General features: G+C 48.8%; 2 protein-coding genes across 2 annotated transcripts; one reads left to right on the top strand and one right to left on the bottom strand.

The window, feature by feature from the left end:
- Positions 1–283: 283 nt before the first annotated feature.
- LOC101952024 (olfactory receptor 51G2-like) lies at positions 284–1,297 on the bottom strand. Its single transcript, XM_008175896.3, has one exon. It carries the CDS (start codon positions 1,264–1,266, stop codon positions 331–333), a length of 936 nt encoding a protein of 311 aa, XP_008174118.2. The 5' UTR covers positions 1,267–1,297; the 3' UTR covers positions 284–330.
- Positions 1,298–12,908: 11,611 nt separating this feature from the next.
- On the top strand, positions 12,909–14,554 carry LOC101948847 (olfactory receptor 51G2-like). The gene has a single exon (XM_005311794.4). It carries the CDS (start codon positions 12,943–12,945, stop codon positions 13,876–13,878), a length of 936 nt encoding a protein of 311 aa, XP_005311851.2. The 5' UTR covers positions 12,909–12,942; the 3' UTR covers positions 13,879–14,554.
- Positions 14,555–19,477: the final 4,923 nt, after the last annotated feature.

Below are 19,477 nucleotides of genomic sequence, written 5' to 3'. Positions count from 1 at the left end.
GAACCAGCACCCACATCCCTTCCCTTTATTTACTATCGACAGGAATTGTGAGGTGGGAGTAACCATGGATATGACTCTTTATGGGCCAACATTCCACCCCCCAAAAAAGTTACTCAGTAAATGCTGCTGCCTGCCTTAGTTTCCTACCTCAGTGTCCAGTCCTCCCTCACCATCCCTGTCCTCCCTCACCAGCCTTAGACCCTGTCTGAACCTCTCTATATAGTGGAGATACATCCAAGATGACAGGGGTTATTTAAGGGTCCAGGATGGAAGCGGTGGCCCATGATTTTCGTCTCCCATGTCACTGGAGCCAGGTGGTGAACTGACCCTTCACTTGACAAACACCCTGATTATCCTCACACGGAGGTGTTTGATTTTCACGCTGTACACAATTGGGTTCATCAGAGGAGGGAGAAGCAGCGAGATGTAGCCCAGGAGAATCTGCAGCATGGGAGAAGAGCCCTTCCCAAAGTACTGTATCACAGTCAAGCTGATATCTGGTGTGTAGAAAAGCAGGATGGCACAGAGGTGGGAGACGCAGGTGTTCAGGGCCCTCAGGCACTCCTCGTGGGACGCGATGCTCAGCACTGTTTTGAGGATCATCACATAAGAGAGGAAGATGAGCAGCGAGTCCAACCCCATTGTTAAGAGTTTAGTAAACAATCCATAGATGACGTTGACTGTGATATCCGAACAAGCCATGCTCATGAGCTCCCGGTGCAGGCAGTAGGAATGGGAGAGGACATTGGATCGACAGTATCGGAACCGTTTCAGGAGAAAGGGAAGTGGAAGTATTATGACCATCGCTCTTATCACAGCCACCAGTCCCATCTTGGCTATTCTCGGCAGGGTTAATATGGAAGCATATCTCAGCGCGTTATGGATCGCGATGAAGCGGTCAAGGGCCATCAACAACAGCACAGAAGATTCAATGCACTGAAGCAAGTGGATGAAGTAGAGCTGGGCTAAACAGGCATCAAGGCTGATCTCCCTAGAGTTAAACAAGTATGTTCCCAGTATCGTCGGTATGGTTGTTATCAATATGCCAAGGTCTGTGATGGCCAACATGGAAAGGAAAATGTACATGGGCTCATGGAGGCTTGGATTCATTTTTACAATGAACAGAATGACTGAATTTCCTACTATCGAAATAACATACATGAAACAGAAGGGGATAGAAATCCAGAGATATGCCTCTCCATGACTCGGTAGTCTAGTGAGAAGGAAAATTACAGATTTAAATGTTGTGTCATTGACAGCTGACATATTCTACTGGGTAGATCTGAGGAATTCTGAAATGTTCTTTCTAAAACAAAAGAAAGAGGAGATTAGATGATATTTATCAAGAAATCATTCTGCTCTGAGTGCAGGCCTAAAGACTCCCAGAGCTCAAGGTAAATAAGCAAAAACATACTCTGGGATTCACATGGTTCTGATTAGTCAGACTGGATCAGATTTGTAGTTAATCTACCCCAGGAACCAATGGCCATGTCCAGATGATTCAGAAGAAGGTGAAAGAAGCCCTGAATTTGGCACTGGTGCCAGGGAGTTTTCCCCTGACACCCACTAGTTAGACAAATTTTGTGGTGTAAATCAGGAAGGTTTAGAGCCTCTCTAAAAGATTTTTAAAACAATCCTCTTCACCATAATTGGATTTTCTGATTACTCAGTCCCTCTTTGAATCCTGCTAAGCTCTTGGCCCCATTGATATCTTGTGGCTGTGAATTTCACAGTCTACTTCAGCATGGTGTGATTTTAACATTATGACCTTAAAACATAAAAACATAAGAGTGGCCATATTGGGTGATACGAAAGGTCCATCTAGCCCAGTATCCTTTTTTCAACTGTGACTTATGCTTGGTGCCTTAGAGGGAATGAAGAGAACAGGTCATCATCAAGTGATCCATCATCCATGAATTTATGTAGTTCTCTTTTGAACTCTGTTATACCCTTCACACAGACACCCTTTCTGGCCCTCCACTTCTGAGTGTGGCCCCTTGTATCATGCCATGTGTGTAAATACATGGTAAGTGCATGGTATTTATTTGTCCTGCACTGATGTGTTTTATAGCTTCATTATATGAATTATTTTTTTGTGCGCCCCTAACAGTTCAGATTATGCAATTCCCTCTTTCCAGCATATCAGATACTTTTTTAGGGTCAGGTCCTTAATTCAATATAACAGCGATATCAACAGCGATATCAACAGCCTCCCGCCAGAGTTTCATGTGTAAATTCAATCAGAAACAGGCTCTATTAACTCACCCATACCAAATGCTTCCATTGATATACTCTGACCCACAAGAAACCCTCCAAGAGAGGCTGAAGTGCTTTGCCTGGGCAATTTTGATGGAATCCAGAGACTTCGATCATCCTACAGGTTTCTTTTTATACCCCTGGGACCTGCGTCCTCTGCCCATGCAACAGTCTGTAGATATTTGGAAAATTACAAGCTAACACTGCCAGTTATTTCAGCTGGGCAGGGGAGTTGGCTTCACACATGGATCAATACTACACAGGTATTGCGCTAATATCAACTTGAGTGTACAAGTTACTTCAACCGTGCTCATGTAATTGGTGACTGGGGTCAATTACATACAGCTACTATACCACTCCCCTTTCCTGCACCTCAGCTAAGCTGTTTGCTGAAACACAGTCCGGAGGTTCTGATCTCTCATGACTTTTTTGAAATTCTTGCACAACTCTTGCAGAGTGATTGAGTGCATGACTCTGAATGTAAGTGTTAGAATCAGCTTCTAGTCAAAAGAAGAACAGGAGTACTTGTGGCACCTTAGAGACTAACAAATAGCTTCTAGTCAGTTACCAGGAGACAGTATCCCTGCTCCTTACGGCAGAGATTCTAACAACTCTGCTGCTGGCTTTCGATATAGAGGAATGGCATGAAAGTTTGGTTTGTAATGTCTGTATTACAATGAATAGTTTTGGCCTAACATTTACACTTCTGTACCTTAGTACACACATGTCAACCACAGGTGCTGAACCCACTCGGACCTGCTCGGCAAGCACAGTTGACCCACAGTGGGCTGTAGCCCAGTGCCCAGTCTGAGGGTGGGAGAATGGAGGGATCCATCCCATGAGCAGGAAGGCTTCAAGGCCTGACATCTGGAACTCAGAGACCATAGAGGGGGAGGAGATGCCACTAGCCCTGTAACTGTAGTAACTATGGAGCAAAAATATGCCCTCTTGGTAGGGTGACCAGACAGCAAGTGTGAAAAATCGGGACAGGTGGTGTGTGTGTGGGGGGGGGGGTAATAGAAACCTATATAAGAAAAAGACCCAAAAATCGGGACTGTCCCTATAAAATCGGGACATCTGGTCACCCTACCTCTTGGACCTGTTCCCACAAAGCAAAGCAGCTCTGAATTCCTGCCTTCACAATCAAGCCAGAGATTAAAAGCTTTGAAAATGCATTTCCTGATTAAATTTCCAGGAGCAAATAAACCTAAGTAGATTTGAGAGCTAGTCACTGACATTTCGTGGGGTCTCCTGTCACTCAGCCCCTGGCAGGATCGGGCCCAGAGCACACGGCACCTGTAGAAATGGGACCCCTGGAAAAATCCTGACTTGGGGCATCAGGCTTTTAACACTCCAAGCTCCGGTTTCTGTGTAACTTGAATAACCCACTGAGCACATTGCTGCATGTCCTCCTGTGCCTCTTACAAAGTCATTCTGACAGCACAGCTAAGTTCACTGAAGTGGCACAGAAAAGCTTCAGATTTAAACAGCTTGCAGCCTTTACCCTTCACTTCACATTGTAAAGATAGTGACACCTGCCAACGTACCCAATTCCTGCTATCAGGGGAGCCGCTGACACCAGAGGTTTTCACCCTAAAGGACAAGGAGTCATCGGAGAGGTTGCACGGGCAGCAGGCTGTATCTGTTCAGATAGGGGAGGCAAGTGTCTTTATGAAGCATGTCTGCACATTCCCTTGGGGGCCACTTGGCCATCAGGGAACCTCAGCTGCTTGGCTTCGTGAGCACCAGCTTTAATCCCGTCACGGCCAATGGCAAACTGCAGGAGGCCAAATCACAGGTGACATGGTGATGCTACCTGATTGGTCGGCAGTGCCAGCCCTGCTGCAGGCTCTATTCCTGGAATCCAGGCTTGTCATCACTGTTCGAATGGTTCTGATTAGTGACATGGGTGTCTCGAGGGCAGCTGAGTAGTAACGATGATGCTGTCACAGCTCTGATCTTGCTAAAGTAGAATAATAATATGGGGCCTGATTACTCCTTGGCGCCCCTTTCCTGCATTACAAACCCAGGGTGCAGCACTGGGAAGGGAAGGGAGATTCCACAATGCTCCCTACATAGAAATTTCCCTTGGATCTTTCCAGCCGGGGAGGATCCTTCCCTTCTCCCTGAGGAACAAGGGAGAAGGAGGAGGATTTTGGAGGGGAGTGTGGGAGTGTCACGGGGATACCGGGAGTTTCTGAACAGTCACCAGACCAGTGTTTGCTAACCATTGCAAACAATGGAGCAACAGACACAGAAGCTTCATCTTAGACGGTCTGGCTGGCAGAGAGTAGTCTGTGGGCAAAGGTCATCTTCACACCTTGACCCTGTAACACACAGAGCACAGAGCTCTATGGTGACAGGGCCTAGGCTCACACAGGGTTCAGCTTCCACAAGAAAGGAGCAAACAGATGGGAAGTTGCTCTCAGAGACACAGGGAAACAAGGCTGGGTCGAAGCACGAGTGTAGCCATGGGTGGGCCTGGGGGGCCAGAGCCCACCCACTGAGCATCCAAGCCCAATCCACCAGCTGGGACTCCCGACTCCAGTTTGGTTCCCAGCTGTAGCCCTCTCCTGCCGGTCCGGAGCACTGATTCCCTGGTCTCTCGCCCCAGATGGGGATGTGCCTCATGGAGGTGGGTTTGGGCCAGTAGTGGATTAGCTACTGGTCCTGGGCCAACGGTGTCACCCTACTCCGTTCCACCCACCTGCCACTCCTGCAGTGAAGCGAGGTCGGGTGCGAGGGTTTGCCCCTCTCCCCCCTCCCAGCTGCTGGAGAACGGGTCGTGGCACTGGAATAGCGCTGAGTGTAGTAGTAGGGCAAGCCCAGCATCTCAGAATCCCTGGGTGGGGGAAGCGGAATAAGCCCCCACCCCATGACCGCATGTGCCGACCCCACTCCCCAGCAGGAGTGCTGGGTGCAAATCCCTTCGCCGCTGTCCCCATTTCCCCAGCTTGAGCGGGGGGGCTGCAGAAGGGATGGAGAGAGTACCTCAGTTTTCCTGGTTGAGCCAGGGCCATACAAAATCCTAATCTTCCCCTGTAGGGGGTGATGGGGCTCCTGAAAGCTGGGCCCACCCAGTTTTCATGTTCTAGCTACACCACTGGTCCCAAGAGCCCCTTGGCTTCCCAAAAGAATGTAGGTTGGATCATTTCTGTTTCTGTATCTCCAGAGCAAAACCGGTCTAACTTAGCTTGTAGTGATATGTGAGCAGGGCCAGATTAACTCTTCTGGGGGCCCAGGGCTATTAGAATTTGTGCCCCCCCCCAGGCTCCAGGGTGGCGACAAAGAGAGGGATTCAGAGTGCGGGAGGGGGCTGCGGGTTGAGGCAGGAGGGTGGGTGCAGGAGAGGGTGAGGGCTCCAACTGTGCGTGTGGGCTCTGGGGTGGGTCTGAGGATGAGATGCTTGGAGTGCAGGAGGGGGCTCAGGGCAGGGGGTTGGGGTGGGAATGTGGAGTCTGGGCAGGACTTAGGATTCAGGAGATGGCTGGTGGTTGGGGTGCGGTGCCTGGGCAGGAGTAAGGGTGTGCAAGGGGGATCAGGGCTGGGGTAGAGGTTTGGGGTGTGGGGCACTTCCCTGGGGTAGATCCCATTTGGTGCAGGGGTGCAGGTGGCTCCGTGCGGCCAAGCGCTTGCCTGCAGGTACAACCCCCCATGAAAGCAGCTTCCTGACACTCGCAGTATCGCGGCTCTGGGCGCGGGGTATGGGACGGCAGCTCCCTGTCGTTCATTCCCAACTTCTGGCAAACAGAGGCTAGGGACACCACACCTTCCCTTCCTGGCTAATAGCCATTGATGGACCTATCTTCCATGAATTAATCTAGTTCATTTTTGAACCCTGATATAGTCTTGGCCTTCACAACACCCTCTGGCAAGGGTCCCCAAATCTTTTTCAGTCATTGCTTCCCAACATTGAGGCCCTGTGACAATGTAGGGACTCACCACCGCGGCGCCTCTTACTGGTCATCTCAGGGAATTGGTTCGATCCAGTAGAGCATCCCTTTCTGGTGGCGTCCTGTCTGTCATCTCACCTTTGGTTGGCACATGGACCCGCGTTTCTCCCAACGCACAGTGTCCTCTTCTGGAACACTGTCCTCTGACAGTGTCCCTTTGTCCATTCACACCCCCTTCCAGGGGCTGGGTGACCCACAGTCCTACACCTCCAAGTCCAATCCCTACAGTCCAGGATCTGGTGTAGTTTCGGCTGGCCGCTCCCTGCGCCGTATGGCTGGGTGTACTGCCAAGGGGAACAAAGGGGGTGGGGGACCGAGGCCCGCCCAATACTCTGAGTCCCAGTCCAGAGGCCCTCTAGCAACAGCCTCACTGTCCTCCTTCTCTTTCCTCCTCTGTCTGTTCCTCTGGACCGCTTCCCCAACAGCCCCTCTTCCTGCTAGGCCCTTTCCTTCAAGGCCTGCTGCCTGGCAGGCTACGGAGTAGGACCTTCTCACACTGTCCATGGTGCTGGCCTCCCAGCTCTGGAGACAGACCTTCCCCTCTGAAGGCCTGGGACAGACCGACTGCTCTCTCCCTGAGCAGTCTTTTATATGGCTGAGCTTGGCCCTGATTGGCTGTCCCCAATCCGGCCTCTGATTGGCTCGCAACAAGCCCTTCTCTTATTGGCTGCCAGGATGTGCAGGCACCCGGGCCTGCCGCAGCCCACATTCTCCGGGCATGGGACAGCCGCCCCACCACAGTCCCCCATCCGGTAAGGATAGCTAGCAACCCTTCTCCTAGATGTACACCTTTATGTTGACATGTATGAAAACGCATGTGACTGAGGAACAGAGGGACTAAGTGGGTTGCCCAAGGTCACAGAAGAAGTCTGTGGAAGAGTCTGGAACTGAAGCCAGTTCCTCTGAGTCCCAGGCCAGCTCTTGAACTGCTTAAACATCCTTCCTCTCTGGGGCTAGTGGCTGGGGAGTGGTCAGCTGGGAGCTCAACATGTTGAGATTACCAGAAACAGGAACCCAAGAACAATTCCTTTTCCAGACAATAACACTGAGTTCTTCTTTCTCCTGAATTTGTTGAAGGACAAATCCATCAGACAGAGCATAAAGCAGGGGTCATAGTGAATGAGCAACTTCACCTGAGCCCCCAGTGTGATGCAAAATGGGTGAATGTGACCCATTGGGATATAGGCCTGGAAAGGACTTCCTGGGTCAATGAGCCCAGTCCCCTGCTAAGGCAGGTGACCCCAGCATATTGGCCATTGTTGGAGGACAGGATCCTGGGCTAGATGGAACATTGGTCTGATCCAGTGTGGACATTCTTATATTCTTATGTTCTTAATTGTCCCACTCTTCGAGCTGGGAACAACACTAAATGTATGCTAAACGCTTATCACTAACCAGGTCTGACTGGACACCTCAGTTTCTTCCCTTTCCTTGTGACCAGAGCTATACAGTCACGTCCAGCCTCCCTAAAGCACGTAGCTATATTAGCAAACACCACAAAGCATTAGATAAAATGATTTTGAAATAAGAGGCAGCTGACAAGCTCTACACTCATCTATCTCATGTATTACTACGAGCTAAGTTAAACAGGCTTTGCTCTGCAGATAGAGAAACAGAAGTGATCCAACTCTTTTAGGTGGACAGGAAATGACAGAAATCATAGAATCATAGAAGATCAGGGTTGGAAGGGACCTCAGGAGGTCATCTAGTCCAACCCCGTGCTCAAAGCAGGACAAATCCCCAACTACATCATCCCAGCCAGGGCTTTGTCAAGCCTGACCTTTGAAACCTCTAAGGAAGGAGATGCCACCACCTCCGGAGGTAACCCATTCCATTGCTTTACCACCCTCCTAGTAAAAAAGGTTTTCCTAATATCCAACCTAAACCTCCCCTACTGCAACTTGAAACCATTTCTCCTTGTTCTGTCATCTGGTACCACTGAGAACAGTCTAGATCCATCCTCTTTGGAACCCCTTTTCAGGTAGTTGAAAGCAGCTATCAAATCCCCCCTCATTCTTTTCTTCTGCAGTCTAACTAATCACAGTTCCCTCAGCCTCTCCTCATAAGTCATGTGCTCCAGACCCCTAATCATTTTTGTTGCCCTTTGCTGGACTCTTTCCAAGTTTTTCCACATCCTTCTTGTAGTGTGGGGCCTAAAACTGGACACAGTACTCCAGATGAGGCTCTCCATCCCTTACATAGCCCACCTTGTGCTGGGGAAATGGGGTCAAGGGCACGGGGGTTTGCACCCCTCCCCACCCACTCAGCGCTCCTTATCCCACTTCCTCCTCCCGACGCTCCTGCTTGGAAGTAGAGTCAGGGCACGAGGGCTTGTCCTACTTTCCCCAGATAATGCTCCTGTCGGGGAATGGGGTCAAGGCACGTGGTCAGGAGGTGGGAGCCCATCCCGCTTCCCCCACCCAGCGATTATGCCGGGGAGCATGTTTGAGATGCTGGGCTTCCCCACTCCCTCTGCCCAGCACTATTCCAGCACCATAACCCGCAACTTGTCAGCTGTGTGTTGGGATAGGGGTAATTGCTCACACCTGGACCTCGCTGTCCCGCAGCAGTGCCAGGTGAGCGGAGCAGATCAGGGTGAGCCGGTTGGCCCAGGAACTGTGGCTAATCCACTACTGACCCAAACCTGCCCCCACGAGGCACACCCCCATCTGGGGTAAGAGACCAGGGAATCAGCACTATGGACCGGCAGGAGAGGGACACAGCTGAACACTGAGCTGGATTTGGGAGCTCCAGCTGGTGGACTGGGGGGCTTTGCCCCAATTTAGGTGCCCCAGGATGCTAAGTGGTGGCCCTGGCTCACCCAGTCCCACCCAGGGCTACACTCCTGCTCCGACCCAGCCTAGTTTCCCTGTGTCTCTGAGAGCATCTTCCCATCTGTTTGCCCCTTTCTTGTGGAAGCAGCCTTTGCTGAAACCTGCATGGGCTTGGACCCAGGCAGTCACCGTAGTGCTCAGCCGTGTCCATGTTACAAGGCCAAGGTGCAAAGCTGACCTTTTCCCTTTGACTGCTTTCTGCCAGCCAGACCATCTAAGATGAGGCTCCTGTGTCTGTCGCTCCATTGTTTGGCAGTTAGATCCTTTCAGCCTCAAAGGCTACAAACACCGGTCTGGTCACTGTGCTGAAACTCCCGGCATCCCCGTGACATTCCCACACTCCCCTCCGAAATCCTCCTCCTCATTCCTTGTTCCTCACAGAGAAAGGAAGGGTCCTCCTCTATTGGAACAATCTGAGGGAAATTTCCATGTAGGAAGTCTTGTGGAATCTCCCTTCCCTTCCCTGGCCTGCACCCTGAGTTTGTAATGTAGGACACGGGGCTGCCAGGGAGAAATCAGGTCCTATATTTTTATTATATTTGAATTTATTTCAGCAAGATCACAGCTGTGAAAGCATCATTGTTACTACTCAGCTGCCCCCGAGGTAGCCCAGTGTCTAATTGGGATCATACAAACAGTGATGACAAGCCCAGATTCCAGGAATAGAGCCTGCAGCAGGGCTGGCGCTGCAATCCAGTTGGGCAGCATCACCACACGACCCCTGTGATTTGGCCTCGTGCAGTTTGCCATTGGCCGTGACGGGGGTTAAAGCTGGTGCACACTAAGCCAAGCAGCTGAGGTTCCCTGATGGCCAAGTGGCCCCCAAGGGAATGTGCAGACATGCTTCATAAACACAGTTGCCTCCCTGTCTGAACAGATACTGCCTGCTGCCCGGGCAACCTCTCCGATAACTCCTTGTTTTTTAGGGTAAAAACTTCTACAATCAGTGGCTCCTCTGCTAGCATGAATTGGGTACGTTGGCAGGTTTCACTATCTCTAAAATGCAAAGTGACGGGGAAAGGCTGCGAGGTGTTTCCAGGTGCAGATGTTCTGTGCAGCGGCAGAGGACTCAGCTGGGCTGTCGGGGTGTCTCAGTGAGAGGGGCTGGAGGACAGGCAACACTAGGTAACTTGGGAACCCCTCCCCTACTTATGCCCATGTTCCACCATGGGCTGTTCAAGCTACACAGAATCTGACATTCAAAGCGAGCTCCAAGTGTTAAAACCTCAAAGCCTTGAGTTGGGATTTCTCAAGGGCTCCCAATTCTAGAGGTGCCTTGTGCTCTGGGCCCGATCCTGCCAGGGGCTGAGGGAGACGAGACCCCACGGAATCTCAGTGACAAGTTAACAAATCGCCTCAGGTTTATTTGCTTTGGAAATTTAATCAGCAAATGTATTTTCAAAGGTTTTATTCTCTGGCTCGATTGTGAAGGCAGGAATTCAGAGCTGCGTTGTTCTGCGGTAACTGGTCTGATAGGGCATATTTCTGTTTCCTGATTAGCTGAGGGCACCAGCCTTTCTGCCCTGTAGATAACCTTCACAGTTACAGAGCTACCAGTATCTCTTCCCTCTCTCTGGTGCCAGATGTCAGGCCTCGTAGCCTTCCCTCTCACGGGGTCGAATCCATCCATTCTCCGACCCTAAGACTGGGCTCTGAGCTACAGAACACTGTGAGTCAACTGTGCTTGCCGAGCAGGTCCGAATGGGCTCCGTGCCTGTGCTTGACATGTGTGTACTAAGGTACAGATGTGTACATGTTTTGCCAAAACTTTTCATTATATCAAAAGCCAGAAGCGGAGTTGTTAGAATCTCTACAGGAAGGAGCAGGGGTAATTTTTACTGCTTAATGGCTTTGGATTTAGCAAGTGTTTCAGAAGTGCTCCAAATACTGTTTGAAATGGGTGTGTGTAATTAACTCTTTGTTCAGTGGACATTTGTGTGATACTGTCTCCTGGTAACTGATTAGAAGCTGTTTCTAACACTTACATTCAGAGTCATGCACTCAATATATCTGCAAGACTTGTGCAAGAGTTTCCAAAAAGTCATGAGTAGGGTGACCAGGTGGCCCGATTTTATAGGGACAGTCCCGATATTTGGGGCTTTTTCTTTAGAGGTGCTAATTACCCCCCACCCTCTGTCCCAATTTTTCACATAAACTGTCTGTTCACCCTATTCATGAGAAACCATAAAAGCTTGTCTGTGTTTCAGCAACGAGTTTAGCTGATGTGCAAGAAAGGGGAGTGGTGTAGTGGCTGTATACAATTGACTCCTGTCACCAATTACATGAGCATGGCTGAAGTAACTTGTACACTAAAGTGGATATTAGCGCAATACGAGTGTTGGAAGTATTGGCCCATTTGTGATGCCAACTCCTCCCCTGCCCAGCTGAAATAACTGTTGATGTTAGCTTGTAATTTTCCAAATATTTACAGACCGTTACATGGGGAGAGGATGCAGGTCCTGTGAGGAGGAAGAGGAGCCTGTAGAATGATCAAAGTCTTTGGATTCCATCATCTGACCCAGTATGGCCACTCTTAGGTTTTTATGCTCTAAGGTCACAATGCTAAAATCATATAGTGCTCAAGCAGGCTGCGGAACTCACAGCCACAAGATATCAATAGGGCCAAGGGCTTAGCAGGATTCAAAGAGGAACTGGGTAACCAGAAAATCCAATTACAGTCAGGAGGATAGTTTTAGAAAAAGTTTTCGAGGGGATCTAAACCTTCCTGATTTACACCACAAAATACATCTAGCTAGTGGGTGTCAGGGGGAAATTCCCTGGGAGCAGGTCATCTCATAGCTGTTTACTGCAGGGTTTCTTCCACCTTCCTCTGCAGCATCTGGACATGGCCATCGGTTACTGGCATAGATGGACTACCAATCTGATCCAGTCTGACAGTGACTATCTTCTGTGATACAGCATAGCCAGAAGGCAGCAGGAGAGTGGTAGTGGGGTATATGTAAGCCCCAGGATGATGAGAGCCTTATTCCCTCTAGAGAGAAGAGAGGTTGCTATAGATTAATTAGAGCACCTGAAGCCAGTCACCTGATAATACCCCCCTGCTTCAATCAGACAGAATAAAAGGAGTTGAAGCAGAGTGGTTTGGTGTTGGAGCAGAGAGCAGTTTGGAGGAGAGCAGTCTGAAGGAGTTGAAGCAGAGTGGTTTGGTGTTGGAGCAGAGAGCAGTTTGGAGGAGAGCAGTCTGAAGGAGTTGAAGCAGAGTGGTTTGGTGTTGGAGCAGAGAGCAGTTTGGAGGAGAGCAGTCTGAAGGAGTTGAAGCAGAGTGGTTTGGTGTTGGAGCAGAGAGCAGTTTGGAGGAGAGCAGTTTGGAGAAGTGCTGTGGCGGGCCAGAAGACCAAGACCCTAGGGAAAGGAAAACCCGGCTTGTGCAGAGCAGAGGGACTCCACAGAGACAAGGAGTTGGGAGAAACTTGGCCCAAGCGGAGAGAGGGCAGGAAGCCCCCACAAGCTGAAGGGCTGGAGAGGGAATTGGTCCAGGGGAAAGAATTGCTAGTTCTAGCGGTTTGCCGCTATCCCTAGGGCCCCTGGGCTGGAACCTGGAGTAGGGGGCGGGCCCGGATCCCTCCCTCTCCACTCCCCTTCTCTGGGACACTAGTGGGACAGTTGATACCCCAGATCAGGGGCAAGAAACAGAGCCCTGAAAGCCCCCCACATAAGAGGAGAAAGTGTGGGACCCATCATAATAGTGCTGGCAATTTGCCACACTTCCTATCGGTGATGTACATCCGAGACTAAGTTTTTGCTTATCTACCTTGAGCTCTGGAAGTCTGTAGATTTGCACTGAGAGAAGAGTGATTTCTCGTTACATATCATCTAATCTCATCTTATTATTTTTTAGGTAGGTAATTTCAGAACTCTTCTGACTTGCCCAATAAATAATGTCAGCTGTCAATGACACCAAATTCAAATCTGCAGTGCTCCTTCTCACCGGGATACCACATCAGGAAGACATCTATCTCTGGATCTCTGTCCCCTTCTGCATAGCGTATGTTATTTCGATAGTAGGAAATTCACTCATTCTGTTCATTGTAAAAATAGATCGAAGCCTGCATGAGCCCATGTACATTTTTCTTTCTATGTTGGCTGTCACAGATCTTGGAATATCGATAACCACCATGCCGACAATACTGGGCATATACTTGTTTAACTCTAGGGAGATCAGCCTCAATGCCTGTTTAGCTCAGCTCTTCTTCATCCATTTCCTTCAATGCATTGAAACCTCCATGCTCTTGTTGATGGCCTTTGACCGCTTCATCGCAATCCGATACCCGCTGAGATATGCTTCCATCTTAACCCTGCCGACAATTGCTAAGATGGGACTGATGATTTTGCTAAGAGCAATGGTCATAATACTTCCACTTCCCTTACTCCTAAAACGGTTCCCATACTGTCGAGACAATGTCCTCTCCCATTCCTACTGCCTGTACCAGGAGGTCATGAAGATGTCTTGTTCAGATATCACAGTCAACAGCATCTATGGATTGTTTACTAAACTTTTACTGATGGGGTTGGACTCAGTGCTCATTTTCCTCTCTTATGTGATGATCCTCAAAACAGTGCTGAGCATCGCATCCCATGCGGAGTGCCTCAGGGCCCTGAACACCTGCGTCTCCCACTTCTGCGCCGTCCTGCTCTTTTACACACCAGAGATCAGCTTGTCTGTGATACATAGATTTGGGAAGGGCTCTTCTCCCTTGCTTCAGATTCTCCTGGGCTACATGTCCCTGCTTCTCCCACCGCTGATGAACCCAATCGTGTACAGCGTGAAAAGCAAACACCTTTGTGCGAGGATAATCAGGGTGTTTGTCAACTGACTGGTCAGTTCATCAATTGGCTCCAGCACTGGTGACACTGGAGATGAAAATCAGGGGCCACCTATTCCATTCTGGACCCTTACATCTGAGATGACATGTGCTGCTGATCTCCACTCTGTAGAGAGATGTTCAGGCGGGATTGTACAGGGAGATTTTGGCAAACCGGTAAAGTGCCTGTAACCACTATGGCTTATTGCTAAAAGCAGCCTAGTCAGCAGGCTTAGCTTAACCAAGGCAGGAGAGGAGGGGGTTTGGGGGTGCTGCGGAAAGGGCAGCTTGACTCCGCGTCCTTCCTGATAAGAATTGTGTTGAAGTTGCTGATCCATGCATTTTAAAAGAGTACGATATGCCCCAGGAATGTCTATTGGGGTCTCAAGGCTACAAGTTCTGGAAAAACCCACACCTGGTTAATCAATAATCAGAAGGAACCTCTTGCTTGAAACTGCTTACTTAACAATGTTTCTTTAAGGGACATGTCAATCTATTACTAATGTATATATAAGGGGGGAAAGCTTGAGATAGTGGGACTCCTTTGGGGGACTCTTCGGGACTGGTCTCTCCCTCTGGATGCATCTGGTGTTTTTCCCACTGGCAGACAGGCTGCCACTGTACCACTCGAGAGGCACACTCAGCTTCGGTAATTATCGCAGGTTGGGAGTGTTTTACTAATCTTGTTGCGGACGTGTGTAAGTGCTTGAGTCTAAGTAAAGTTTTGCTTTAAGTGAAAGCACTCTTGTGTTGTCTTGTTTGTGCCAGCCATCTATCGGTCGGACAGCCATGTCACCCCTCATTTATTTCCTGAAACCTCCTCGCACAGAGTAAAGTTACCAAGAGCTTTGGGTTGAAAGAACCCTGGGTAACACCACAGAAAGGGCAGCTTGACCCCGCATCCTTCCTGATAAGAATTGTGTTAAAGTTGCTGATACATGCATTTTAGAAGTGCAGGATGGGCCCAGGGATGTCTGTTGGGGCCTCAAGGCTCGAAAAACCCATACCTGGTTAATCAATAATCAGAAGGAAACTCTTGCTTGACCATTGAAACTGCGTACTTAACAAGTTTTCTTTAAGGGACATGTCATTCTATTACTAATGTATAAATAAAGGGGGAAAGTTTGAGATAGTTGGACTCGTTTGGACTCTCCCTCTGGATACATCTTGCGGTCCCCACCAGCAGATGGAAGATTTGTCCACCGGAAGCCTGCCACTGTGTCACTCAAGAGCTACACTCAGATTTGTTAATTATCGAGGGTTGGGGGTGTTTTACTAACCTGTTGAGGACATGTGTAAGTGCTTAAGACTAAGTAAAGTTTAGCTTTATGGGAAAGCACTCTTGTGTTGTCCTGTTTGTGCCAGCCAGCTATCGGTCCGACAGCCGTGTGTCCGCTCATTTATTTCCTGACACCATCTTGCACAGAGTAAAAGTTACCAAGAGCTTTGAGTTGAAAGAACCCCAGGTAATAGGATCTAAGGCCTAGAATAATGGGAAAGGGGCTGGTGAGGGAGGACTGTGTACTGTTTGAAGGAGACCAAGGAGACAGCATTACATATAAAATGACTTTGCTCGTCAATAGCCAGGGGACCGGTGGGATGTTGGCCCATAAAGAGCAGTAATTTTGGCTGCTCTGATCTCACAATTCCTGTAGATACAGTCAATAAAGAGAAGGGATGTGGATGTTGTTTCCCATTATACCTGTCAGTGTCCCAGGTTGTGTTAAAGATTTAGGGACCATGAAGAAAGCTGCAGAGATGTTGTGCAGTCACAGACCTGACCCTTCCTGAGCGCTCTGGGTTCTGTGTGATCCATGGGGGCTGCACCAGATGTGGAGAGGGGCTATTCGAGGAGCACGGACACCCACCCTTCCCCTACGCCTTCAGCCAGGTGCTTGTGACTGAGTCATCTCAGAAACATGATTAATGCAAGAGGCTCAAGAGAAGCCATTTAGGCAACCCCCCCCCCCCCCCCCGCTACCTCTGTTGATAGCTCTGCACACCGCACACCTGCTGGGCTCACTCCCCACAGAGGCACAACAGAGCTGCATGTGTGAGTGAGGGTCTGACACACAGAAGTCCTGGCAAGACACTCAGGCCTAGATTCTCTGCCCGTTCACTCCGTTTGTGCTGCCCAGCAATGCAAAGGGGTGAAATTGGTCCTCAGGTCCCCCACAGAGGCACAGCTAGCTCCAATCCCAGCCCAGCCCATTCAGTGTAGGGTGACCACCTTTTCAAGAGGGAAAAATTGGGACAGATGTAGGAGTCCTGACCACACTGTGACAACACACTTGCCCCTCTTCTTCCCCCTGAAGGCCCCACCCCCTGCTCCTCCTTTTCCCCCAAGACGACACCCCCTGTTCCTCCTCATTACCTGAGGCTTCACCCCCTGTCCAGGCCAGAAGCCAGAGCTGGGCCAAGGAAAGAGCTGACCAGGGATCCAGAGCCACTGTGAGGAGCCCCAGGTCCTCTAGCTGCCCTGGGCAGGGGACTGGGGTGACAAGAGAATGCCCCAGCCTATGTCCCTGCCCCTCAGGACACATCCCCAGAGAAGATGGAGGGTCTGGGAATCCCCACAGCAGCCTGGGCTCCCAGGGTAGCTGTAACTGTGCTTTTGCGGGTCACAACTGCAAATATCAAATTCAGGACAAACTGCTGAGAAATAGGGCAGAGAGACCCCAAACCTGGTCATTATTCTCCCATGAGATATACCAAACCTGCAAGAAAAATTAACTTCTGTTTCACCACACTGGCTAACAAGTCATAAAAGCAGTATCCTTAGATATTCCAGTCCTTATATCCCCATCAAAAACAGCAGATTTAAAGATGAGTGATTCTTTAAACCCAATTTAATGTAATAGCAGATGCTTCTGATCCTAAAGGACCAGCCGCACACGCCGGGCAATATATAACTCAGATCTTACCCAAAAATCATGCTGATGCCAATCCTTTGCTATCTAAAATCTAAAGGTTTATTTATAAAAAGAAAGAAAGAAAAGTGTGAGTTAAAATTGTTTAAAGGAGTCAATTATGTACAATAAATGCAAAGTTCTTATTTCAGGCTTGTAGCAGTGATGGAATAAGCTGTTGGTTTGATAAGTCTCTGGTTGCTTCCAAATCATTGGAAGGACCTCAGTCCATTGGTTAGAATGCTCCCATTAGTATAAGTTCATAGCCCAGAGGCTTGAGCAGGAAAGAGGCAAACTGGAGGTGTTTCCTTTTATAGCCTCTGCCATGTGGAGGGTGTGATGGGTTGGATCACAGAAACCCACTTGGGAACTGCCAACTGATGTACCTACTTCTGCCTCTGCTTTCCTGCCCTGGCAGCTTAGGACTCCAGCACCCTGTCTTGTTGAGCCAGTCTGCTCCAACACAGACCCACGGTCTGAACCATATCCCCCAAAGCTGCAGACTTAACTTAAAGCAATTCACAAAATGTTCCTGTCTTTAACACTCAGATGCCCAACTCCCAATAGGGTCTAAACCCCAAATAAATCCATTTTACCCTTTAAAAGGCTTATACGGGGTAAACTCATAAATTGTTCGCCCTCTATAACACTGATAGAGAGATATGCACAGCTGTTTCCCCGCCCCCCCCCGCCCCCCCAGGTATTAATACATACTCTGGGTTAATTAATAAGTAAAAAGTGATTTTATTAAATACAGAAAGTAGGATTTAAATGGTTTCAAGTAGTGGCAGACAGAACAAAGTGAATTACCAAGTAAAATAAAAACCAAACATGCAAATCTAAGCCTAATAGAGTAATAAAACTGAGTACAGATAAAAACCTCACCAGTTCCAGTAAGCTTCCTTTTACAGACTAGTTTCCCTCTAGTCTGGGTCCAGCAATCACTCACATCCCCTGTAGTTACTCTCGTTTGTTCCAGTCTCTTTCTGGTATCCTTGGGGGTGGAGATGCTATCTCTTTAGCTAGCTGAAGACAAAATGGAGGGGTTTCCCAGGGGTTTAAATAGACTTTGTCTTGTGGGTGGAGACCCCTCCTCTCTCCTATGCAAAGTCCATCTCCAAGATGGAGTTTTGGAGTCACATGGGCAAGCCACATGTCAATGCATGACATCTTCAAGTTCATTGTTGGTTTAAGTGGTTTTTGATTGGGCAATTATTTTGCCCTTTTCTCAAGAAGCTGACCAAATGCTTTACTAGGCTAGTTAAAATCAAGCAAGTATACAGCCAATGTTCCTAACGTCAAGTACAAAAACGATACATGCATACAAATAGGGTTAATAGATTCAGTAGATCATAAACTTTACATAGATATGTTACATGGCATATGCAGCATAAAACATATTACAGTTATAGATATATATAAATATATATATATATATATATACATAACTGTAATATGTTTTATGCTACATATATACAGACTCATGGGGTACACCATCACAGAGGGAAACCCACTGTTTCAAAGAAAGCCCTCAGCACAGCTCGTGGAAAATTAAAGGTGAAAACATGGAGTTTGGAATCACATGACCAAGTCACATCTCCATGCATAATTTTGCTTAGTAACAGCAGGAAATCATTATCTATTCCCCAACAGTACATTTGGAGAACAGTCCATTCGGTGTAGATGGGCATCTCCCATGGTCCATTGTCAGTTAAGTGTTTCTTGATGAGCCCTTAATTTGAATAGTGTCTCCAAGATTCACAGGCCAACTACTCTGTGGGCATTACCCCAGGGGTAAACATTTGAAATCCAGGTATAGAGCCAATAGTCATACATTCAAATACAAAAATTATACATGCATACATATAGCACAACTATAACCAGCAAAGCATAACCTTTTCATAGACATCTTACATGTCACATTTTGTACAAGATTTATTGCAAATACATAACACTGGTTGCAAAAGTGATCTATATGGTCATATTTTGACCAGAGAACATCACAGTAGCTCTTACCATGGACCGGCTCTGGCGTGGCCAGGAGGTGGAGCCTCAGGGGAAGTGAAGCAGCAGGAGGCAGGGCCTAGTGATAAGAGATGGGTGTGGGGGCTCAAGGTAAATAGGGGTTGCAGCACGTCTGAAGCAATGCAAACACCAGCAACAGGGGTGATAGGGTGTTCTGAGTAAAGAAGGAGGGAGAAGTTGGAGGTTAGGAGACCTTATGTCTTGGAGAAGGCTGAATAAATGTGACCCCACAAAGGGAGCTCTTGTTTTAAATATTCCAGGCGGAGAGTCAGGCATTGCAAGGACCTTAGAGGGAAGGGCAGGATGCCTGCAGGGCTACCTCAAGGGCCAAGGCGGCACTCTGGGGTGGCCCTGACCACAGGGACATGGCCAGAGTGTGCTGTGCTCTTGGAAGCCATTAAAATCAGGTGGAGGTCAGCCCAGTCCCCTGACGCTGCTTTAAATTCGACTGAGGCCGGGGGAGAACAGGCCAGTGAATCAAACATCTGTAACTGGCTCCTTGCTATCCCTGTTCTCTATGGCATGGCACGGAAGGGGAGCTCTTCAGGTGCAGCAGAGAATCCAGCTGGGCCTGTCAATGATCAGGTGGCTGGAAGGCTGGTCCTGTGGTCTGGGCACTCCTCTGCAACTCAAGACAGGTGTGTTTATCTCCCTCCATGGGCAAACCATTGGCTGTC

The sequence above is a fragment of the Chrysemys picta genome, chromosome 1, assembly GCF_011386835.1.
Source record: "Chrysemys picta bellii isolate R12L10 chromosome 1, ASM1138683v2, whole genome shotgun sequence".
Lineage (NCBI taxonomy): Eukaryota > Metazoa > Chordata > Testudines > Emydidae > Chrysemys > Chrysemys picta.
Note: the sequence above shows the minus strand (reverse complement) of the source record. Positions and strands in the feature narration are given on the sequence as shown.

Excerpts from the sequence above, each read along its gene's own strand:
- LOC101952024 (XM_008175896.3), bottom strand. The coding sequence starts at position 1,266 with ATGTCAGCTGTCAATGACACAACATTTAAATCTGTAATTTTCCTTCTC.
- LOC101948847 (XM_005311794.4), top strand. The coding sequence starts at position 12,943 with ATGTCAGCTGTCAATGACACCAAATTCAAATCTGCAGTGCTCCTTCTC.